The sequence below is a fragment of the Nyctibius grandis genome, chromosome Z, assembly GCF_013368605.1.
Source record: "Nyctibius grandis isolate bNycGra1 chromosome Z, bNycGra1.pri, whole genome shotgun sequence".
In the NCBI taxonomy this organism is placed as follows: Eukaryota; Metazoa; Chordata; class Aves; order Nyctibiiformes; family Nyctibiidae; genus Nyctibius; species Nyctibius grandis.
Window position 1 is genome coordinate 98,926,235 of NC_090695.1, and position 22,603 is coordinate 98,948,837.

The 22,603-nt window shown below is 44.5% G+C and overlaps 1 protein-coding gene across 10 annotated transcripts in view; it reads right to left on the reverse strand.

Moving 5' to 3' along the window:
* Positions 1 to 22,237, reverse strand: part of ARHGAP17 (Rho GTPase activating protein 17) — a 46,679-nt gene extending 24,442 nt beyond the window's left edge. For all 10 annotated transcript variants that reach the window (XR_011050101.1, XM_068423521.1, XM_068423513.1 and 7 more), the window contains exons 1-2: positions 22,092 to 22,237; positions 23 to 62 (exon numbers count right to left, since the gene is read on the reverse strand). Coding sequence is in view for 9 of the 10 variants with exons in the window: in XM_068423521.1 (XP_068279622.1) it covers positions 23 to 62; positions 22,092 to 22,144 (93 nt within the window). In the remaining variant the exon portion in view is untranslated. The remainder of the gene's footprint in view (positions 1 to 22; positions 63 to 22,091) is intronic.
* Positions 22,238 to 22,603: the final 366 nt, after the last annotated feature.

Below are 22,603 nucleotides of genomic sequence, written 5' to 3' on the forward strand. Positions count from 1 at the left end.
CGTATTAACTGTGTTACAATACCTGCAACAGGTCTTCACTGAGCACCTCCGTTTTCTCAGCCCTAAGGGAGGAAAAAAGACCATTGTCAGACTAACCAGCATGTTCAGGGTCAAACTTTGCGACAATGCTTTCAACAAAACCCGTTCAGTTTCAAGCTGTAATCCCGTTATGACCACTGCTGGGAACACCACCACGTCCCCAGTGTTGTACACAGCCCTGGCTCTTGGCCCCGGCCAAGGAGTGAACACGCATGGCTTGTCCAGCACAGGGTCCTTGGGAAAGCCTGACATTCCCAGCATCCCCAGCACAAATCCACTGCACCAAGCTCTAACGAGACTGCACGTGGTTTACCATAAAGCAAACAAATCCTGAGTAACTTTATTTGAATGCAAAGATGTATTGAAGCAACTTGAACTTCCCCCCGTGTTGTAAATCAGGTAATGTTATCAATGCACCTGAATGTGAAGGAATATAAAGACATGAGAAAAGCAGGACAGCCAACTTCATCTTTTTTATATTTTACCACTGCAGAGCTTTACCAACCAGTAACCAGTGGAAAAGGCAGCCTGAACACCTTCTCTTAATACTACATGCGCACAATCTTCATCAGAAATCTCCCATTCTCTCATTTTGCTGACTTACATAATACTAAAACAACAGAAGAGGTTTATTACTTAAAAAGATCACCAGAAGTTAATAGTATTCCCAGTAAAGGTCAACCCTGGATAGAAAAATATCTGAATACTTACACATACTTCCAGACATATTAACAGCTGTTACAAACACAATCAAACCTTTACACATACAATTCCACACCTTTTTCCAAACCCAGTTTACATATAAACTTTGAATTGTTTAATGTTGACACAGATGTGTGTGGTGTTGACTCATCTGCTATAACACTGCTCTATCCTACCTTTGCTAGATCTATAAAATAGAGAAAGATAAACTTCATCCACCCGTGACCTCTTCTACTTGGCTGTTCACTGCTACTACAAGTCCATCGCTATGGAGGACTGGGAGGTACTCCAGGACTCTCTTTTCCTGTTCAGAGAGTTCCCCATCTACCACACTGACTCCCTTCTGATCTTGCAGTCTAATAACCCGCTCCAAGACTATTTGTGCACAGAAAATTAATTTTCTTGATCAGGCTTCATCAGCCAAACATGCGAAATGCCTCCAAGGACAAGATTAATTCACTTTAAGTTTGGGGGTTTTGTTTGGGTTTTTTAAGGCATGAGACTTCAATTTCATGGCACATTATCTGTTTGAACTACTTGTGAACCATAAGGCATTTAATAATTAAATACCAGAATACAGTAATGCTCAAAACCTCAACAAGACTAAGTCAAAAGCCACTGAAATACTTTGATAGCAACATAATCTGCAAGCACTGTAGTATTTATTTGTTTAGGAAAACACATAAGACTGATAAACTTTTCTTCCATACAAATAAAAACATTGTGTCTGATTGAAATTATATCCTGTTAGAGAGTAATTATTTGATTTTTTTTTTTTTTTAGTCTTGCAAAATCCCACCAGAAATTACACGGAAGAACTACAGTGTAAGACTCCTCCAGCTACAGCAGCACATTCTTAAACGGATTTTAATCTAATCTTAATTGGCAACTACTACACACATCAGCTGACTGGTTTGATAGAAGAATACAGAGCTACCAAATATTTCTGTAGGAACACAGTGCTGTGCATGATAACGGTTTTACACAAAATTCTTGAGCAGTCAGAGTCTTCTGTCCTTCAACAGACTGTGTAAGAGATGAGCCACCTCTGTTTCTAAAACGGAGTTGGATAGTGTACACGCCATGAAGAAGGGGTTGTATTTACCACACCTAACATGGCTTTTGGTTTCAAACACCACTCTCTTCTCAGTCCTGTTCTCCACAGCTGAATGAATGCTTTTCACTGGCAGTTTTCATGAAGTTAAATTTTACCACCTTCAAGAAAGAGCGTACGGCACAGAGTCTATACGATGATACCAAATGGCTTTAGCTTTGTACCTCACTTAGATCTTGGCAAACGGCTCATCTTAAATGCCAAGTCAGCCTAAGCAACGCATATAAAAAGGCACCAATTTGAATACCCATCGGGCAGAATCAACCCCGATCGAGGTGGCACACTGCACGCCAGGATGGACAGACTGACGATGAAGGAGTGCAGCCCCGAGGACGAACAGGCTGAGCAGATTGCGTTCACCTGCCATAAACTCGCTAAATAGTAGAGCTGAAGGTGTCTTCTGCAAAAACACAAACTTCTTTCAACAACAGATGCAGCTGTTTAGAACTAAAACAGCCTGCTGGAAAGGATTTACTTTTGATAGTTAAGAATAGCCACTTGCATTTCCAACCACGTTAAGATTTTCTAGTTAAAGCAACTGGCATTTCACAGAAGATTAGCAGGGCAGTACCAGAGCTGCAGGAGCTGGCCTGCTGGCCTGCACACCTATCCAAGCTGCAGTTTCCTTCTTTACCTAGAAATCTGTTCAGGAGAAAATGCAACTGGTTTCTACATCTACATTACTCAACTGAAGCTTGCGCTGATGCTCCTGGATCTCTCTCTAGTCCTTGGCTCAGTGGAAGAGAAAGTCAGAGGAGACGAAGGCGTTTCAGCAGTTCGCTCACCCTGGCTGCTGACACACTGACGTATGACGTGATATGAAACAGACACCACAGAAGCAGAGATCTGACATGCCACAAGAGAACAGACAACCCTAACTGAACCGGCAGTTTTAGGGAATAAAACAGCCACCTTGGGCTGCGTAATTCAAAACGACACCTAAGAACATTTAGAGTACTTACAACTGGATACATACACATCATTAAAACCACTGAGCTGCTGATAATCACAAGAACAGTAATTGACTGAGAAGTCACAGAATTTTTCCCACCCATGCAGCAATAATCAAATTTACTATAAGATTTTGTAAATTCACTTTTAGCTATTGGGAATCACAAAATGCATTTTATATAAGTTATCTTTAGAGCAAACAATGTTCCTTCTAATACTATTCTGTATTTGTGTTCAATAGAACCTTTCATTATACTACTACAAAGTTACTGGATGCTTTTGAATGGCTTTAGCCACAACATTAATTTAAAATTATCAAATAATAGAACTTCCATACAACTTCAGATTCTTTAAAAGTTTGATTTCTCCTTCCCCTCCTTTTTCCTAGAAGATTAAATCCATTTGAGTGAAAAGCAAAGACAGCTCTGTAACGTGCCAGCAGAAGTTCGTTTCCATTTTAAACATGGTTACCCACAGACTGTTTATCATTACGTGAAGTGCAAAACAATTTTCATATAGTTCTCTTAAGCACTCTTTGTACACCTAACTGGTTTATCAAGGATTTAAAGACACAGCTTGAAAATCCGGCTCTCCTCCTCTGAAGCCAGGGGTGTCTTCCTCAGCCATCGGTGGCAGCGGGACAGCGTCCCCAGGCCAGCGCTCACTTAGAAAAGCCACTGATGATGATGTCAGGTTCGGAAATGCAAGAGGGAAGACCTCACCCTTCCTGCAGGCCCACATTCCACCTTTAATAAGGAAGCCAAGAAAGAGCCACTAAATAATATTGTTTTTTTTCAGTGACCACAACCATGAAACAGAAAACACAACCTTGTGATAGAGCACAGCCCACCTCCTGATGGAGCAGTCACCTGGGGAATAGCAACAGACCATCAAGGATATGTCTGTCTCCCTCCAAATAACAGGTACTACTAGTTTAAAGTTTACATCTAACTGCAGCTTCATGGGATGCTAATTCCTTAGGCCAACTAATTAGAGAATTAGCAAATTTAGAGAAAATAACAGAATTTCTTTCTCACTGTTATGTAAAGTTTCATCCTTATCCCTTATTAGGTCTTATGTGTATCTAGTCGGTAGCATGAAGCGATGAAGAAATCCTGCTGGAATTGAGAACCCAACAAGAACTGGAAGATTTCATTGCAGAATGTGTTCCCAAGGGCTTTATCAAGCCCAGCAGTGCTGGTAGCTGGCTTCCAGCCTGGAGACCCTCCGCTGTAAGCGTCCCCCCGGGACATCACAAACACAGCCCATCCCAAGCTGAGATTAGGAAGCCCAGACTAGTGCAGCTACGGCTGTTTACATTCCCAGCAGCTAAACCCAAGACAGGCCGAACAGTTAATTCTCAGTTGCAAACCGAGGTCCCTCCAAGCCATTACTAATGGGGAAAGCACGCCCTGCCGTGCCAGCCCCTCCCGTGCGCCGGGGGCCCCGAACACGCCGGTTTGTGACCGAGCTGTTTTTGCAGCAGCCGTCCCCGCGCTTCCGGACGGCAGGATCCGCTGGCACGTGGCAGGGAAATATGGGGACCTGCCCAGCCCGGAGCCTCCCGACACCTTCGACACGGGACAGGAAAGAGCAGAGCACAGCAGCAGCCCGCGGGACGCCGGACTCTGCGCACAGGGCTTGGCATCGCACCCCGCAGGCTGTTCAGCTGCCCAAATCTGAGAGAGCTGCTAGATGGCAGCAGGAACAGCTGGTCACCCAGGAAAGGAAGGTTTCTGAGAACTGAAGGTGAGGTTTTTCTGCCACACTAGGCAGGATACCTGCTGTGCCAGAACCTTTACATGAATCAGCTGGTACAAAGGTTTTCAAGTAAAATTCAGCGGTGTATTTTAAAAGACCGCTTCTAAAACCAAAACCGAACAATCATTTGTTGCAGCTATAATCACCTCCTTAATGAATAAAAAGGGTAAAACTACCGAATTCCCCGAAAACAGTACTTTCAAACTGTTTCCCACTCTTAGTACAACATTTTGCCGACTGTAAGCATCCCAAGTGCAGAGCTCCATGAGCCGCTGTCAGCAGCAGCAGCTGCAAAAGCTGCTCTTCATTTCTCCAGTCCCTCTCCTGCACTGGTACCCAGCTTGGTTCAGCTGGGGTACAAGCCAGCTCAGGCAGCCAAGCTGCTCAAAAATAATCTGGCAGAAAGAGTTACTTTTCAGCCAAAGCAGCTCCCCAGATCCACTCTTCCCACAACCAACCTTGCTGACACAGCTCTGGGCTGGGAACAGGCAGCAAAGCGCAGGCTAGGTCTGAGTACAGCCCAGCTGGTGAACAGCAGATTCTTCAAAGACAGGTAAAAACCCTGAGCAGAGCCAGCTCGTCGGCTTCTGAGACTGTAACACTGAGAAACTGTGATTTTCAACAAAATTTTTGTTGCCAAATTGTCTCTTGAAACAATTTTTCTTTTCAAGACAGCAAATAGTGTCCTTAACATGAACTATGACATATCACATAAATGCTGGCGCTGTTTTCTATTTGGGGATGGCATGGCCAGAAGTAATTGCCTTAACTCACTCTAAGCAAAAAAACCAAGAGGTTTGAGAGTGGAGAGATTGTATTTTTTATTCTAGACATGTTAATTACAATACCTTAGCTTGCTGTGACATTTTAAAAATATATTGCAGGTGCCCCCAACTGGCCTCCTCCCTTTAAGTGTTTTATAGTATCATTCATTTTATTTCTTTCCTCAAGCACAGCCCAGCCTGGAACACAGCTCGGCCTGCAGGGCTCTGCTGCAGCTCAGCCATGGGCAGGGTGGGCAGAACAGCTCTCACGCCACAGTTTTAAAATTGGTGCCCTCACTTTTTCATTTTACAGCTTGCACTTCCAAGCTAGAAGTTTTCTCTGTACATGTGGAAAGAACCGATGAGAATTCCTAAGATAAAAGTGTTTATCTTCCACTGGGAAAGAATTTACATTTCCATGTATAAAATAAAGAGGCTCCAAAAACCATCACTTGAGAGTTAAAAAAAAAAAATAAAGCTTCATCTAAACAATATTTGATATCTCCTTGGCTTCACAGCAGGGTCCTGATCTCCACAGCAGGTCAAAGCTACAAAACCAGTGGAAATTATCCCCCCTGAAAGGCTAACAAGGAAGGAACAAGAGCAAACCTGACATGAAGAGCCATAAAAACTTGGACATTTGCAACGGAACAAGTGACTCAGTTCAAATGTCAAAGTGGAAACAGAAACCTTGACTCACACCCTGTGGACGGGCGGTGGAGCTGGCCGAAGGTGATGCCACGGGAGCGCAGTTGGCTTCATGGAATGACAAGTCCGCGTTCCTGAACTCCGGAAAGATTTCGGCGCAAGCGAGGAGACATCCACCAGAAATGTGGGACAAAATCAAAGCTAGCCCTCCTCGCTCTTTGATCTGCCTTAAACAACAAATTTGTTTGTTACCATGAGTAACCAGATCAGCTTTGCTGGCGAGTTAACACTTCGGAGCACCTTCGCCGGCCTGGCAGCACATCCTGCCTGCTCCCCACGTACAATAGGCAGGGTTTGCTGCCAGGAAAAATGAAAGAATCAGCAGCTCTGTTCCAAAACAAGGAATCCAGAATTAGAGGACAATTTCCCCTTCTAAAAGGTTTGCTTTTTTAACATTCACTAAGACAGACTTCATAGAAAATATAATTTAAAGGTGTTTCAGCATTACTTTTTTCCTCATTTGACATTGTGCTCAATTCCAGGAACAGGCCTCCTTTTTACGCAGAGTAAACCCTATATTTTATAATCCAAGTTTATGGAACCTAATTATTAAACACATCAAATAATTTTAAAGCTAAATGAAAATTTCAAGCAGGGGAAAGAGCTGAAACAGCTGAACAAGACCAGGGACAAACTCAGCGGAGGAGGATGCAGGAGAAAGCGACTCCCGAGTGCCATTTACTGTACACTTAAAGCGACTGCTGCAGTCAGTATCCAAACGTGAAGTAAATAATTGTTTATGGCAGTATCTTGCTTAATTTTCACTTGGTTTTGACTTCAAGAAAGCAAGGTGATGCAGGGAACCTCTTGTTTTCCAGCTCAGAACACGACAAGCTTTTCCCTGCCTCTTCCTCCCCCCAGGCAGCCAGGCTCACACAAAGGCTCCTGACCTGAACCAGAAATTAAAATACAGATTGTAACATACACATTTCCCACTCCCCATATTCTCTCTAGATTCTGCATTTCTATATGCTTTTCGGAAGCTGAGATCTTCAACACATTAAAAGATATTTCTGAGTGACTGGAAAGCAAAAAAACTACAATTGTGGCCTTCATAGACGCACATATTAAAGGTCTCTTTTCAAAACCACTTTATTACGAAGGATTTATTTTGCTTCCTTTGGCAGCCTGTGGCAATACTCAGCTGTGTGGACAGACCGTGGGAGCTTGGTTTCACCTGCACAGCATTCTGAAGACAAGCCAGAGCAGAAACGTGTTTGACCAAGTACACTTCTCCCCACAGAAACCACGTTCATTATGTCACCCAAGCCCCAAATTAATCCCGTTTTGACTCCCCACCTTAAAAAAAACCCCAGCATTCATACTGAAAGTAAGGTAGTGAATGGGGATCCTTGGTGCTGTTGGATTTTTTTCAAAAGAAACTAGCATGACCCAAGGGAAGTATCAATATTCTGTGAGTTATTTTAAACATTTTAAATTCCCTTCAGAATGACTGTCAGATGATAGTCACCATTTTCAATATCTGCCTAGGATTTAGTGAACACCACTCACAACCAGTCACCAGTTAGACTTTGGGTTTGCCTATCATCCCCATCTTTCATGAAAATTAACAACAAACTTCTGCACAAATATTAAAATTGCTTTCACAGTAAATCTGGTGGCCACTGATGCTGCAGTGGCAGCAGCAGCAGTCACAGCAAAGGCTGCCCTTTTCGAGGGGACAACCCACCAGCTCACTTCCCAGGGAAGGTCCTTGGGGCAGAACCAGTTTCCATACTAACGTGGTGCCCAGGTCACCAATTTTAACCCATGTGGTTACAGCAGCTTCTGCACTTCTCATCCTTTAGAAGAGCTTTACAAAATGGTGCATCACCTCCAAGGCACCAAAATATTTCACTAGTCGAGATCCTCATCTTCAGAAACCCAGGAGCTGCAAAACTACAATTCAGGCCTCAATAAATGGATGAGGATTTCTGCTCCTTTGTCTTCTTTTCTCCATTGAGTTCCTCCATCAAACTTTTCTTGGTCACTCAATCCTAAAAGCTGCAACTCTGATCTCTATAATCTCAGCCATCCCTTGTTAAAGAATGAAGCCCGTCTGCTCTAATTAAAGGCAGGCCAGGCTTTAGAAAGATAATCATCTTGGAGAGAAAGCAGACTGCTCCTTTGCAGTTGCAGGGAAACCCATGACAGACTGTTCGCATGAGGGGATCTGAAATTCCTTCACCAGTGAAATGGATCCAAGGCTCCTCTCCCAGGCCAGGCAGTAAATTTAGCTATTTAGAACAACCACGGCTCGAGCCAAGGCCTATTTTAGGGCCACTCTTGGAGGTACAGTCACTGCAGCGAGGCCCTGCACTGCCCTTCAGAACTCCAACCCCCTCCTTGTAAAACATTTTTTTAATATTAGATATTGACAATTAAACCAAATATGTTGCAGTTTGAGAAAAATGCTGTCCAAATAGTTAAGTCTATGTAACAAATCTAGGTAGATAATTTTGAGCCACATGCACTACAAATCAGAGATGAAAGTTAGAACTTTCTAGATGGCAAAAATATAATTGTGGTTTAAATGCAGAACCAGACTTAAATCAATTTCGTTTGATGGAGGAAGCAACGTTTCAGTGAGCAGTCTTTGATGAGTCTGATGGCTTTTAAACTTCTGGATACAAAGAAAAATTTACAATTAAGTGCTTCAAGTCGACTCCTGTCCCAGCAAATCAAATCCTCATTGCTAACCTACTATTCCATACCACGACCACAGTTTTAGCTCGTAAAGCTCTCCCTGTATTCTTCTCAACTTTCAAAAAAAAACCCCAAACCTCCACTCACAGTGTGGGTTAGGCCAATATAACAAAATGTGGCTGCTTTTAAAAAATGCATTTGATCTGTGGAAGCACTAATACCTTCAGAAGGAAGTGCAAAGTGCTGCTGTAGGGGATTAAAATTCTAAATGCTTAAATCCAGTCAGCATGAAATCTAGCAGCGGTCGTATGTTAATATCCAAAGTAAAAACTCCTACATCAAGCTGTAACAAGTAAGTGACAAAAACCCCAAGGGATCCGAGACAAAGCTAAGCTACGCCAGAAACTTTCTAAACTTATCAAATCATAATGTATTTTCTATGCCTTGCTTTTTCCCTTGAAGTATTACAATACACATTCCTCATGCTAAGTGCACTCTACTTAACACCACTATAAAACTTGAACTTTCCAAACACGTCAGTTAATATAATTCATTAAAAAAATGTGCACAAACACCCTTACACAGTATCTTGGTAAAGAACTGTTTTTAATAGTTAGCTGCCCAGTATTTATTTACATTAGAAAGTTTATTTCCACACAAGGCCCTTCCCTCCTCCAAGCAACAACCTTTTCTTCTACTTGTGTAGAATAATTTTATCTAAAGTTAGCTGGGTACAACTTTGATGTAAGAGACAATAGAGCAGAAAGCAACCTAAATCATGATTGAATTTGTTATTCCTTAATCTCAGGTGCAACTTTACAATCCCTGAATGCCAACATAAGCGTAGCTGCTGCCAAAATGGGAACTCCCCGTGCCGCTTTTGTGTTCCAGCAGCACTCACAACCAGAGTCACACCGGAGCACTCGGGCTGGCTGAAAATTAACCTGGCCAAGCAGTGGCAATATATCAGCCTGCAGCCACCTCGCTTCTCCAGAGCTGCTCACCTTGCCCCTCCACAGCAGCCGGAATCTGTGCCAGCTCAAGTCACCAAGGAGCAAACGCTGGATTCCTCCCTCACGTGCTTCCCTACCACCTTTCTCCTTCCCGGGGTCCTGCCTGAAGCAGTCCCCCTTCCCAGAACTTCGGGTACAGGTCCCAGGTCCTCACATCCCTCCCCTGCATCAGTAGCAGTCACACACAGCTCAGACTGGAATTACACCCAGTAAAAGGAATTCCTGGTTTCTAGCTGTCTCGGTCCCCTCCCCGGGCCGCCCCATGGCTGCCCATCCTGGGCAGGGAGGTGGCACCAGCGCAGGCTGGGCAGGGAGAGGGGAAATCTGTCCCTTTTAGCAACAGCAGCTACTTGTGATCAGCTTAAACTTATCATGAAACTGCACCCTGGGGCCAACACTTCATTAAGAGGTGACATCAGCTGGCAGAGCTGCTGAAAAATGTTGTGTCCTCCCTCCTACCACCCTCCGCTGCTCGCATCTCCCTTTGCCCGGCACGAGCATCTCCGCCAGCCAACAGCTCAGAGGACTGACACTGCTGGAAACAAACCCTGCTGGAAGAAAACCCATTTTTCAGTCAGATCAACTTCACCGCCGGGATCACACGCGCGGGCACAAAGGAGGGGTGGGAACGGACGAAGGGCAGCTGGGGAATGAGGCTGGGCAGCAAGGGCACTGCTGCGAAGAGGGATGCAGTTGTACCTCTGGACCACAGCGTTAAGGCAGAGAACGGCTCATGGATTTCCTACACGTGGGTTTGGCAGCTTTTAGTTTTAGGCAAAGACCAGTGCCCTTGCCAAACCACCTGCTGACATGAGAACTCCTTCACACTTAAGGAGAGGAGAAAAAAAAAAAGGCAAAAAACCCCACCAAAACTACTCAAACCTATCCTGAACTTGCAAAAAAGATGCTACTTTCCATTTGAGCTGCAAAGCAGGTGGACTGCTCGCTAACTCAAGACATTTTTAAATTTTCTGATTTCTTCTACCAGAAGTCCTGCACTGTCAATCATTGGAAAAGACTCAAAGCAGCAGTACTACCTTTTGCAAAGGCAAACCTTTACAGTGCAGACGTGTTTCAATAGCAAAAATATGCAATGCAGGAATAAGCAAAATACACTGAACTGCTAAAAAAAAAATCCTGGGTGTTTTTTTGCATATTTGTTTGCTTTTTTTGCACTTTGGAAGGACATTTCAGCTTATTACCTTGCATAAGGGTCAAAAAACTCCGATTCAAAATTGAACATTTCACCAAAGGTAAGGTTGTTCTTAATTCAATATACTGCCCAGACAGGTCTATTTTAAGTTCAGGGATTCACAGAACTGGCAAGCGAAAGCCTTTGAAAAGGAACTAAACTGAACCAACACAAAAAACAAAACAAGGAAACACAGAAAAGGCAGAACAATGAAGTCGGAATAGAAACTAAGAAAGCAAAAAGGAGTTGAAGGTTTGAAACAACAGTAAAAAAAGTATAAGGGAATTCAGGGACCTGAGGTTACATAAAATTGTCTAATAGGCTAGTGACAAAACAGGGATTATGCTTTATGCCTACGATTTCACAATGAAGCCTTTGCACTGATTTTCTGATCAGTAGCCATGACTAACAATTAATGGCTGAACCCTTCATTATGTTTCACCAACAGGAAAGTGAGTTTCTGAGCTGAGCCTGACAATTAACCTGCCACTGAGACGACTCATCCCCTCACTGGGTTTTAGGGCACTGGATACAGCCGTCTGTTTTTGTGTTGCTTAGATACAGGGTACACAAGCCCACATTAATGTGGATAACACGCAGAACCACGCCATGACCGCCCTGCCATGGGCTGCACATGATGCTTTCGGCTGTTCCCACATGAAACTGGAAGTTAACTCCATCAGGAGACTTCTGAGAAGGAAACAGGAGCCTCAGACTAACAGTCTAATCAAGGTTTACTAACCCGTACTGCACTTTATCCTACTGCTCCATTCCTACAAAAAATATCAGAACACTTAATCTGCATATTAAATCGGCTTACAGCACGACAAACCAGTTAAACATTCGACTGAAACAGAAGCTGCAACAGCTTAGCGCACACATTTTTCTGCATGAAAATGTCAGCTTTCTATCTTCCCTTCATTTTCCACAGAAAACAGAACTTTTAATCAGGTGGATTAACATTTCCCATCGATTGCTTGATAATTAGTTCACAGATCAAAAAAACTTGGCATTTGAATAAACTGCTGTACTTTTCAAAGCCAGATCACAGCTGTAACTTCCCAGTCTGCATGCAAGGCAATTTATCTTCTAAAAAAGAGCCAACCTTATAACTTAATTTTCCTGTCACTGGCTAAAGCAGTTTTTCGTAGCCTCACCTCTGGCACCAAGGACGTGTGTGCACGTGCACGCTCCAACAGTTCTCAGCAATCACCTGCCTTTACCATTTTCCTTTTATTAATTTTCACCCTGGAAGTGTCACTGGGATCTTGAGAAACATACAATAAAGCCAATGAGTATATTTATACAAAAATCTCAGTTCAGTGATTTCTGGCACAGGACAACTTGTAGGACAGAAGGAAAAAACTCCTCCTTTATTGACCCTTCTCACCTAAAACTGATTTGGATATTTTGCATACTCATTTTTTTGCAGATGCCCTGGCTCTTTGATTCACTCTGCTTCAGCGACTCCAGGATGTTCCTGTCATTTTACAATGCAATTAACTTCACAAGAAAACAATCCGTGTCAAGGAAAAAAGGCTCCACCTCACTCAGGAGAAGAACTTGTGACCTCACCCCGCTGGCCGGTGTTCATGAAAGCGTTTCCTGTTGAGACAGCAGGACTGTCCATGCGTAAGATGCACGACTACTCTGATGTGCTTGTATCAGCAGTGGAATAGCAATTATAAACTCAAAGCTTTTAAGGCTATTTGGTTCCTAAGGAATAAATTTTAACCAAAATGTTCTAATTCAGTCAACAAAGCAATGTTGCAGATAAAAAGGATACTTGAAAGTTCCCTATTTTTTTCTTGTCTAGACATCAAGTGCAGCTTTAAGCATAACAGTGCCCATGAGGATCAAATTTAGCCTTGCTCTCCAGACTGGTACCTATAACAATCAAGCAGCCCTGCAAAAATGAGGTAATCAAGCACAGTAACCTGTTAAAATCACTTGATGTGTCACCACCAACTGCTGTGAAGCTACTTGGTTCTAAATTACCGAGGTCAGCCATACCTTACCCAGTGTAACTGGGGACAGCTCATTGCTGCGCTATGTAAGCCCCAGCACAGTGGGCTGGAGGTTCTGCTAAAGCACCACAAAAATGGAGCTACTTCTTTTAACGAGTTATGAAATCTTTCTTTCTGGAAACTGTGCATAATATTAGAAAACATTTTTAACACACTAAGATACTTTTCATTTAACTGCATCCTAAAAAGATCATACGTATTTGGCATTTCATCCTTTGCTAATACAATGAGCAATTCTGGTCACATTATCCAGTATCTGATCCATTATGATTAACGAACCTAAAAATATCATGCAAGTACATAAGAAATACCCAAGAAATCCCAAGTGTATCACATTACAGCATCAGGTTGAAACAGCTTGTTAGATCACCTCTGGCTATTTTAGCAGATTAAATCATTACTATTTTAGGATTTTAACTCTGGGCACAACCTGATATCAAGATTCTTTGCTCTAAAGAACCACCTTCAGACCAAGTTGGAATTAAGGAATCACAGCTTCATCCACAAAGAGGGTAATACCAAGATTATTTTGTTTATATAATAAATATCAGAAGAGCTGGGCTCCCCCTCCAGAGTGCAGGTGAACAGCCGACTGAGCAGCTGTCACTAAAGCATATTCAAGTATATTTTTACCTTCACTACGCCACTGTGATGTCAGATACCAAAACCTCCACCTTGGATGCACCCAACACCCCCAGACAATATCTCCTTTCCTACTCTTTCAGCCTCCCCTGGGGTGCTTCACCCAGGCAGCCGCACGGGGACAGTGACTCAGGCTCTGGTTATGGGCTGTGACACAAGCACCGCACGCCAAGTTTGGCACAATCATTATTGCTGCCGCAGACCCTTCAAAACCTTGTGAAACCACCCGAGATACCCCTGCACAGAAAAATGACATTTTATTCACCATTCTCAGGCAACACAAGACCACGCTTTCCGGAGGCAGACGCTCCCTTCACCCTTGCTGTGTAGTTCTCACCCCCCGGCAAAACAAGAAGCCCAAGATGATCCAGCTACAACAGATCCTACAGCGCACGTCTGTCTGTTGTGAATATTTCGTCAGTCCTCTGATCTGCTTCATCAAGCAGCAGCACGATGAACAGAGCCAAAGGAGATGAGGACATGCATGCAAGAGGGCAATTAATATTTTTCAAATCCCTGAGTTTGGAGTCTTTTAATTTCTTTTTCTGCAACAAAAATCCCAAGTATTTTCCCCACTGCCCACTCAGCAGTCGACACGCAGGTCTGCCACAAAGTAATGTAATGCCTCTTTCCTTCTAACCAACCAGCTTTATCTTCTTCTCTACTAGAAAGTACAACATTTTACTAGGGTATCTTCAAGTCAACATAACTTAGCACAACTAAAACAACTCATTCTTCACCACCGAATACCAGAAATTTTTGTATAAGTTGGAAAGGCATTTTCTGCATCTATTAAGGGAAAGCAAAATAACTGAAGCTCCACCTGCCCTGGAAGCACCCACTGCTCAGGAAAATAAGGTAACACACCCAGGAGCTCATTCTTACACACCGCAGGCACAGAGAAATGTGTTTCTCTCCTATGTGATTCACTTAAAGAGACAAAAAAAATAGTTGAAACTATCAAAATCTGGACTTTCCGAGAAGCAGGGGGACAGACTACAGCTTTAACACATTCTTCAGCTGCTTGGTAAGGTGGAGCTCTGCGTTAGCAATGACTGCACAGCTGACCCACGGACCACCACAAGCCTGGTGCTATCAGCCATCAGGCACGCAGAAGCCACTCGGGCTCAGGAAACTCCTGAGACAGCCAGGGCTGGCGGTTGTGAGAACACGCGTGGGAAGCTTATAGGAGCACTACTTCATGTTGCACGTCTCTCTAGAAAGTTTAATGTGGTGGTTTTCTGGGAAACACCACACTGCAATGCAATGAGAGCGCAGCATCACACGTAGGGAACAACTGCAGAGAAACACATTTCTTAAAAACACAATTTCTTAAGTTTCTGATCTCAAGGATTCTTAACAACAACTTTAAACCAACACGAGATCACCTTGGTCACTGAGGAATTAAGAGATACTGAGATAAACTGCCTTTACAAAACTTATTCTGGCCTAAAAGCAGGCCAGAATACACCCCTTTGTTTTCTGACCATCTGTTCCCAGACAAAACCTCTCCTCTTACCAGGGATTCCAGTACAGCAACAGCCCTTCTCGCCGGCAGCAGAAGGCGTTCAGCCTTACAGACCTCACCAGCTCACAAGCTGTCCATCGAGACAGTGCAATCGAAGAAACTCACTGACGTCCTCAACTGAGGTAAATTCAGGTAATTTTTCCTTCGGCTTTAGCAATCTGCTTTGAAGGGTACATGGATCAATGGGATTAACAGACGTGCTTACAAAATTTAATCTAGACCTCAGCCTGGACACAACTTACATCCACAGGCTACGCCATTTGTTGCTGCGTTAATGGCAGTCGCAAGCACACCGACGAGTGCCAAGCCTTACCACAAGAAGCAGCCCCAAATTGAAAACATAATAGCTGCATGTTTTTCTATAATTGGAAGTTTGTGCTGTTAGAAAAATCAGATTCCTGAGCTGCACAACGCACTACATTGTGTCAGTTTTCCCCAAAGGGTGCAGGAAATAGATAAATATGCAGATACCAAGAAACTGTGTTGATACTGCTGAGGCTGAGAGGCAGCGTTAGAGGAGTAACTTCGTTCTTTGCTTGCTTACACCTCGGATGGAAACCCCATTTGGCAAAGTCTGGAAGTGGCTGTGACCTAAGGAACAGTTTACACAGCTGTGTACCACCACCAGCCGTGCCGTCAATATAAAGCTTCCTGCCTCCTTGCTCTGCCTGTTCCACAGCCAAACTCCTAACTCACAGATGTTCAGATAATGCATTCCCTTTGCTGTTAGTTCCACACACGTTTTATTTCAATCAGCCCTTGACAGCTAGTTACATGAAATCCAAAAGTCTCTGCACGTTCAGGAAAACAGATCTTCCCTAATTCAATCTACTCAGACTCTTTAAACCTGTCACTGAACTAATCTTCCATCCAGAAAGATCTAAGCCAATTTTCTAATTAAAGAGACCTCGAACTTCATTTGGAGACAAACAGGAAATGTTTAAGATAACTATTATAAACACTGAAACGAGATTTTTCTTTTTTTCCATGAGTACTCAAACGTAGACAAATGCCAACCTACAAGACCAAGCCCAAAGCAGATCCTGCCCCTGCCCATAAATACCAGCATATTTCAACGTTGTTTACCCATTTTTCAAATATCTTTACCAATGACAACAAGCACAGCTTATCACATTTAACTTTTTCTAAAAGGGTGTTTGGGTGAGCCAGAAATTTTCAATTACTGGAGTCACACTCAATTTTCGTTTTTCCACACAAGAACTAGAAAAACATTAAAGTATTTCTTTGACATTAAATGGCATTGTAGGGTTAATGTTATATGGGTTGAATGTAGGTAGCTCCTTACTATACACAATCATTCAATAAGTCATGTTAACATAACTTGCTTTAATGTAATATTTATGTTACAATAACACCAATTCCAACCCATGACATAGATTGCCAAGTGGCTTGAAGAAACACTAAATATAGTTTAGCAGAGTAACTTTTAGGCAGGGCATGAGCTATTAAAAGATCCCTTCAAACACTCCTGTTGAGTCACAGCAATCTCATGTGTACAGGGCCCGGAAAAAACTATTTGTATGTAAGAAGTTGTATTTAAACAGTGGAAACCTAGAAAAGAAGCTACAGTAAGTCAGCTTCTTGCATAATAAAAGATCTTTCTAAGGTGGTTTGTGGCCTCCTGCAGATTTCTAATTAGTCAGATGTGCTCGTCCCTGGTTCAAATTACTGTGACAGCCTAAGGGCAGATAGAGTATCTCTCCTAGTAAGTATATCCACCGAGCTATCAGTCTTGATCTTGAATGACTTCACCAGACCTAAACTTTCCAGACCAGTTGGCTAGAAGAGTTTTTCATCTGCATGGTACTCTGTTGATGGCACCTAAAAGATGAAAAAAGAAATTGATGGGAACAACATTAACAGTTGTGTCCCCAGAGGCAGGAAAGCCTAACTCACATAAAATTGTTAGACAGCCTAACAAGTGTCATTAATTACCAACCTGTTTTTCTCTAAGTAAACAGCATGATACAAACACCTCTGTGGACTCATTCCTCAGATGAATTACTCAGCTATGTAGTTCAAATGCTTGTTAGTGTATCATTTGAAAGCCTCTAATGACAATATCTCTGAACGTTTATTTTCATTAGAGATGACTGTAACTATAAAGCAGACTGCTTCAGTTTCTAATCAAAATCTGTCTCCCTTTGTAATTTATAAAAGGGTATGAAAGCTGTAAGACAAGCACTCATAAATATCTGAAGAATTACCTTTGTTGACATCATACACGATATAATCCTTTTCATTTGTGAGCCTAACACACGGCTGATCTGCTAGAATGAGTATCTGCTTCTGAAGCAACCCAAGGAAAGGTACAAACACACCAGGAAGGCAGCACCTCACCTCTTCCAACCCGTGAGCCAGCACGTACTGAAGCCTATGCCACAACTTCCATTTCACAAGGCACTGTGGTGTGTGTGTGTAGAACAGAACTATTCTCAGTTGTGGTCCTCAAAACTGATGAAGGTTTAGAGGAATTAATACATAAATTCCATTACCAGCAATCTCAGCACAGAGCCTCTAAGGAAGCACAGGCCACCTGAAAATCATGAAGTTCAGAATGAAGGTTATTCTTTCCTTCTCTGCCCCCTCCCTTAATTTTTTAAGCCTAACTAAAAGTTTCAAGCTGTTTCCAATTGCTTAGGCTGGAGTAGCTCAAAATAAAGTCAGATTTTGTGTGATTAGCCATGTATCTGTCATGGTCAAGATGCCACTTTCTTCTGATGCATTAATTCAGCTCATGTGGAACTAACGATCTCCTGGTAAGCCATGTGCTCCACAGCACCTCAGCTGTGCTTCTTGTGATTTATCTCTGAGTAGATGTGAGATGCTTCGAGAGGACGTGAGAACCAACACACACCAAGATTCACAGCTCGTTACTCTAGCTAGGGCTGCCCTGAGAAAGTTCTGATGCCACCTCCCAACAAGAGGCTGTCTCACCGCCTGGCCCAGGCTTGGACAGCCCCTCTGAAGCAGCCAACGCCAGCTGACACCAGCCAACAAAACTACAGGGACCAGTGCTTGAACTGCCCGTTTTCAAGGAAAGGCAAAATATGTTGTTTCATTTCCCCCTTTCCTCCAGGTTTATATAGACAAATAATTAGTATTTTACTTTATGGGTTAACCAGAGCATGAGCTGTTCCCCTCAGCAGAAATGCTTCCTTGCACACCTGCCACACTTAGAACAAATCTGCCAAATACATAAAAAATGAAGTACTCAGTGGCAGATTGAATACTTGTCTTAAGGCATCCAACAACATCCACGAGGTAATTACTGCAAAATATTTAACACATCTATTAATTACTGTGGAATCCTGTTCCACTCAGTTAATCCCCTCTTTAATTAGTTTCCTACAAATATTTCATAATGCTCTATAATACTATCCATGCAGACTCATAGGCTTCCCTAAATGCCATTCCTCTTCTCCTCACCTCCCCACCACTCAATTATGGTGAAAAAAGCTTGGATTTAGTGAAAATAAAAGCAGTAGAAGATACCCCTTCCTAATACAACAGCATGAAAAGCAGCAGCCAGTTAAAGACCACCCTAAGGAGCAGCAGGTGACACAGGAGGGTGGATGTCCCAGGGCAGGTACATGGCAGCAGGCAGTGCACAGCACATCCCACGTGCCCCAGCAGAGCTGGGGGGATGTGACCCCGCAGCACAGACACCCAAACTGCTCCTCCAAGTGCTGCTGCTCTCGTGGGGTGGCTCCAGATCTCCCACCGGCGTGTGGGGTCCTCAAACACTGAACACCGCGCCTCTTCAAGGCATTTACCCAACCAGAGGAGTCCTTTTGAGACAGGATTTGTCTCCTCATTCTGTCCAAGCATAATAAACGAGTTAAACCAACTCAATATAAACCCATCTCCGAAAGCAGCAAGCTGCAGCAGCACCAGGTGGGAAGCACACGACAACTTTTGTTCTTTTTTCGTACAAAATTGAAACGGTTCACTCCTGGTTCTGGTACCCAGTGCCAGAAACACTTGCCTCTGCTAATACTGCCTGCAAGATCCTACTGAACGAAAACTGTCACGTCTCCCACGAGTTCTACAGTGCTTATCTAAACCACAGAAGGCAGCACTGCCCCAAATTTGAAAACCTCAGCCCTGGTATTTGCAAGTGAAACCAATTACACAGCTTTCACTACTAAGTGATTTTACTTCGGGAAATGAAGCAAGACCCTGGTGACTACCTGAATGTTTGGCTAGTACACGAAATGTAAGGAGGCCAGTAACATTATATATTCATCAATTAATTTGAATAGCACATTTGATACCTCTTGAAACAAAAAGTTTTTCAAGTTAACTTTTATTAAAACTGTGAAGCGAACCACTTCTTTGTACACCAACTGGTCTAATCACGCTTGATTTCTTGACACAGTGTTGCAGGGCTGAGACACCTCCCTCGCCTCCTCAGCTGGAGGAGGAGAGATGCAGAAGCCCTTCCAGAAATTATCTCTGACTCCATCAAATCAAAGTCTTCACTAGACTGTTGGCTTCGACAGGCCTTGAAAGCAGGTACTATTTAAAATGCTGCTTGTATCTAAGTGAACATCGAACACAAATGATTGACTTCAACCTCTTTACAGACAACAGGGTATTGTGAAAGTCAGATAAAAGCATCGCGATGATGAACCAAAAAAATTAAAGAAAAACAGGTTTGGGGAAAAGTAGTGCTTGGTTGTGCACATGAATACACTGCGCTCCAGCTAACGTGAAAGCATCTTCACTGAGTTTCCACTGTGACAGCTCCTACACGTACAGGTGATCACACACTGCAAAAGCCAACACAGACCTCACAAGTTTTCTTTCCTTCCCTCCCATCCCCAAATCACATCCATAAACTAACCTTCCTGAGTTTCACTAGAATTACTGCAGATTTACAGTGATGCAAATTATTTCAATCCTATAAGCATTTTTCTTTAACTTGGAAAGACACAAATACTACGATCAGCAACAAAAGAGTAAGCACCACCTCGTGCTAACAAGACTAAACGAACCGCTACACGGGTCAATTTGGTTCATTCAAACACTTACAAGCATGAGGATATAATTTATATGTGAAAAAGGCAACAAGCAACAATCAAAACTTCATGATTACCCTCACTCTGCAGAGTCTTCCCACCTCTATTCAATTAAAAGAAAAGTTTGTATGTTCTTGGATAAAGAATCCACACAACTAACAATATAGTTTATTATTAAAAAACATTCTATAAGCAAAGACAGGACCAATAAGGATGTGCTCGTATTTAATACCAACTAAAGCAGGAAAGAGAGAAACAGAGTTTAATTTAAACTAACTACTAATATTAAGCTTATAAAAACAAACGAGTCAGTGTCGTTTAAATAGTTTTTAATGAAAAACAATTACAGGTACCTGTCTGTATTTTAATGAAACTAGAAAACTTCACTACTCCAGACCCAGGCTGCTGAGGCACCAGCAGACTACCTGGCGAAGGAGTATGAGCAATAACCATGCACCCAGACAACCACACCCCGAGAAGCTCCGCTGTGAAACGACGGGTAGCCACAGCTTCCACCGGGCTTCAGCTGCATGTAGTCAAAGGTCACTAGAACCTCCCAGCCCACACACAACTATAAACAGCTGCCCAGACTTAATTCTGATTTTCCCCTGGAAGCAGAAGGCAGCCCAAGATGTTTATCCGACTCAGTACAATGCAGATTACTCAAAATTCCACTTGGGATTTGGAGCTGTGGGCCCAACGCACGCAAAAAGGGAATGCCAGTAATCACGCCAACAATATTAAAAAAAAGCCATTAATTTATATGAAATGAGAACGACAGGACACAAGATTGGTTTGGAAGTTATTCTCTCTGTTATAGCAAAATAAACGCCCTATTAAAAATCTACTCCTTAGCCATTATTGGCTGACACGCTTGACCTGTTTTATACCCATGTAGGCCCCAAAGAAAACAAACAGTGTATTAAGTGAGTTATTGGAGTGGAGAGTGTGAAAGTATAAACTCAGATAATACGACAGTTTATATGTCAGTGTAAGTATGTACTTTCAGATTAAGCTTTCACTAAAGGCAGAGAGCACTTTCTGGTGGGAAAAAAAATACAGAACTCTACTAGAAACACAGTAAAGTTACATTTGTGTGTTTAGCACACGGGAGAGCTGCAGGTGGACACTCCTGGTCTGCGCATGGATTTGTTTCCACAGACTCTGGCGTTTTGAAACCGGTGGCAATCACACCTAGGAGACTTTTTTTTGTTAGAGTTAAATCACAGAAGATGCACTCTCTGAAGTCGGCTTAAACATGAGAGTGAGAAACAGACCAAATAACTCCGTATTAACACAGTAACAAAGGAAACGAAAGTCGCAAAACCCCAGACGGGAAGCGCCGAACGCAAACGGCCTGCGGGGCTCGGGGGGGCCCGGCGCCCTCTGAGGAGCCCCCCGCCCGCAGCACTGCCCTTCCCGGCCCCGAGGGGCCCTTCGGCCCCGCAGCACACACCGCACAGCGCACCCCCGGCACCCCCGGGCTCTGCGGGACCCGCCGCATCAGCACACCGCGGAGCTGACAGCGCGTACGAACAGGGTCGGCAGAGGCCTCGGTGTCAGCGGGGACCGGCGGGGCGACACCGCGTTTCACCGCGGGCCGCGGCAGACACCCGCCCGCCCCGAAAACCGAGAACATTCTTTTTTTTCTTTAAAATTTTCGAGCACCGAAGGGTTTCTGCCCCCTCCCCTCCCGTCCCGCCAGTTCCCTTCTGAGCCGGCAGCAGTTTTTCTTCCCCAAAAGGCCCCGCTCGGGGAGGCCCGGGAAGCCCCGCCGTGCCCGCTGCCGCCCCGCCGAGATTGCGGACGGCCTCCGCCCGCTCCCCGGCAGCGGCACCGCCTCAGCGCGGCGGCCCCGCACGGAAAAGCGGAGCGGAGCCGCCGCCCGAGCCGCGCCGGCGCCCCGGCCCAGCCAGGCATGGCCGCCCACTGCCGCGGGACCCCGGCCCCGCCGCCCACCTGCCGACGGTCTGGTTTGCCAGCTGCTTCATCCGGTTGAATTGCTTCTTCATGGCGGCGGCCGTCCCGCCGGGCACCCGCTGCTCCGCCGCCGCCCGGCCCGGCCTCCTACCTCCTCCCTGCTCGCGGCGGTGCCACCGGCCCCGCCCACACCGGAACCCGCCACCGCTTCCGGCCACGCCCCCGCCATCACGTGCCCGCGGGGATTAGCCGGGTCCCCGGGAGGGGCGGGGCGGCTGGAAACCCGGATGTCCCCGCTCCCGGGGCCCGGATGTTGGCGCTGCGCAGCGGGAGGGCGGCTCCTCCGCCCGCCGCTCTCTCGGGAGCGTGGGGCGCTGCTGCTTCAGGAGCGGCAGCTGCGCCGGGCTCGGTGCGCGGGCGCCGCCCGTCCCGCAGCGGGCAGCCCCGGGACCCACCCCCGTCCCGCACCGCCCCACGGCGTTATCGCGGAGTGTCCCCCAAGACTACTACTCCCGACTTCCCTTGCGGTACCGCCCCTCTTTCCTGGGCGG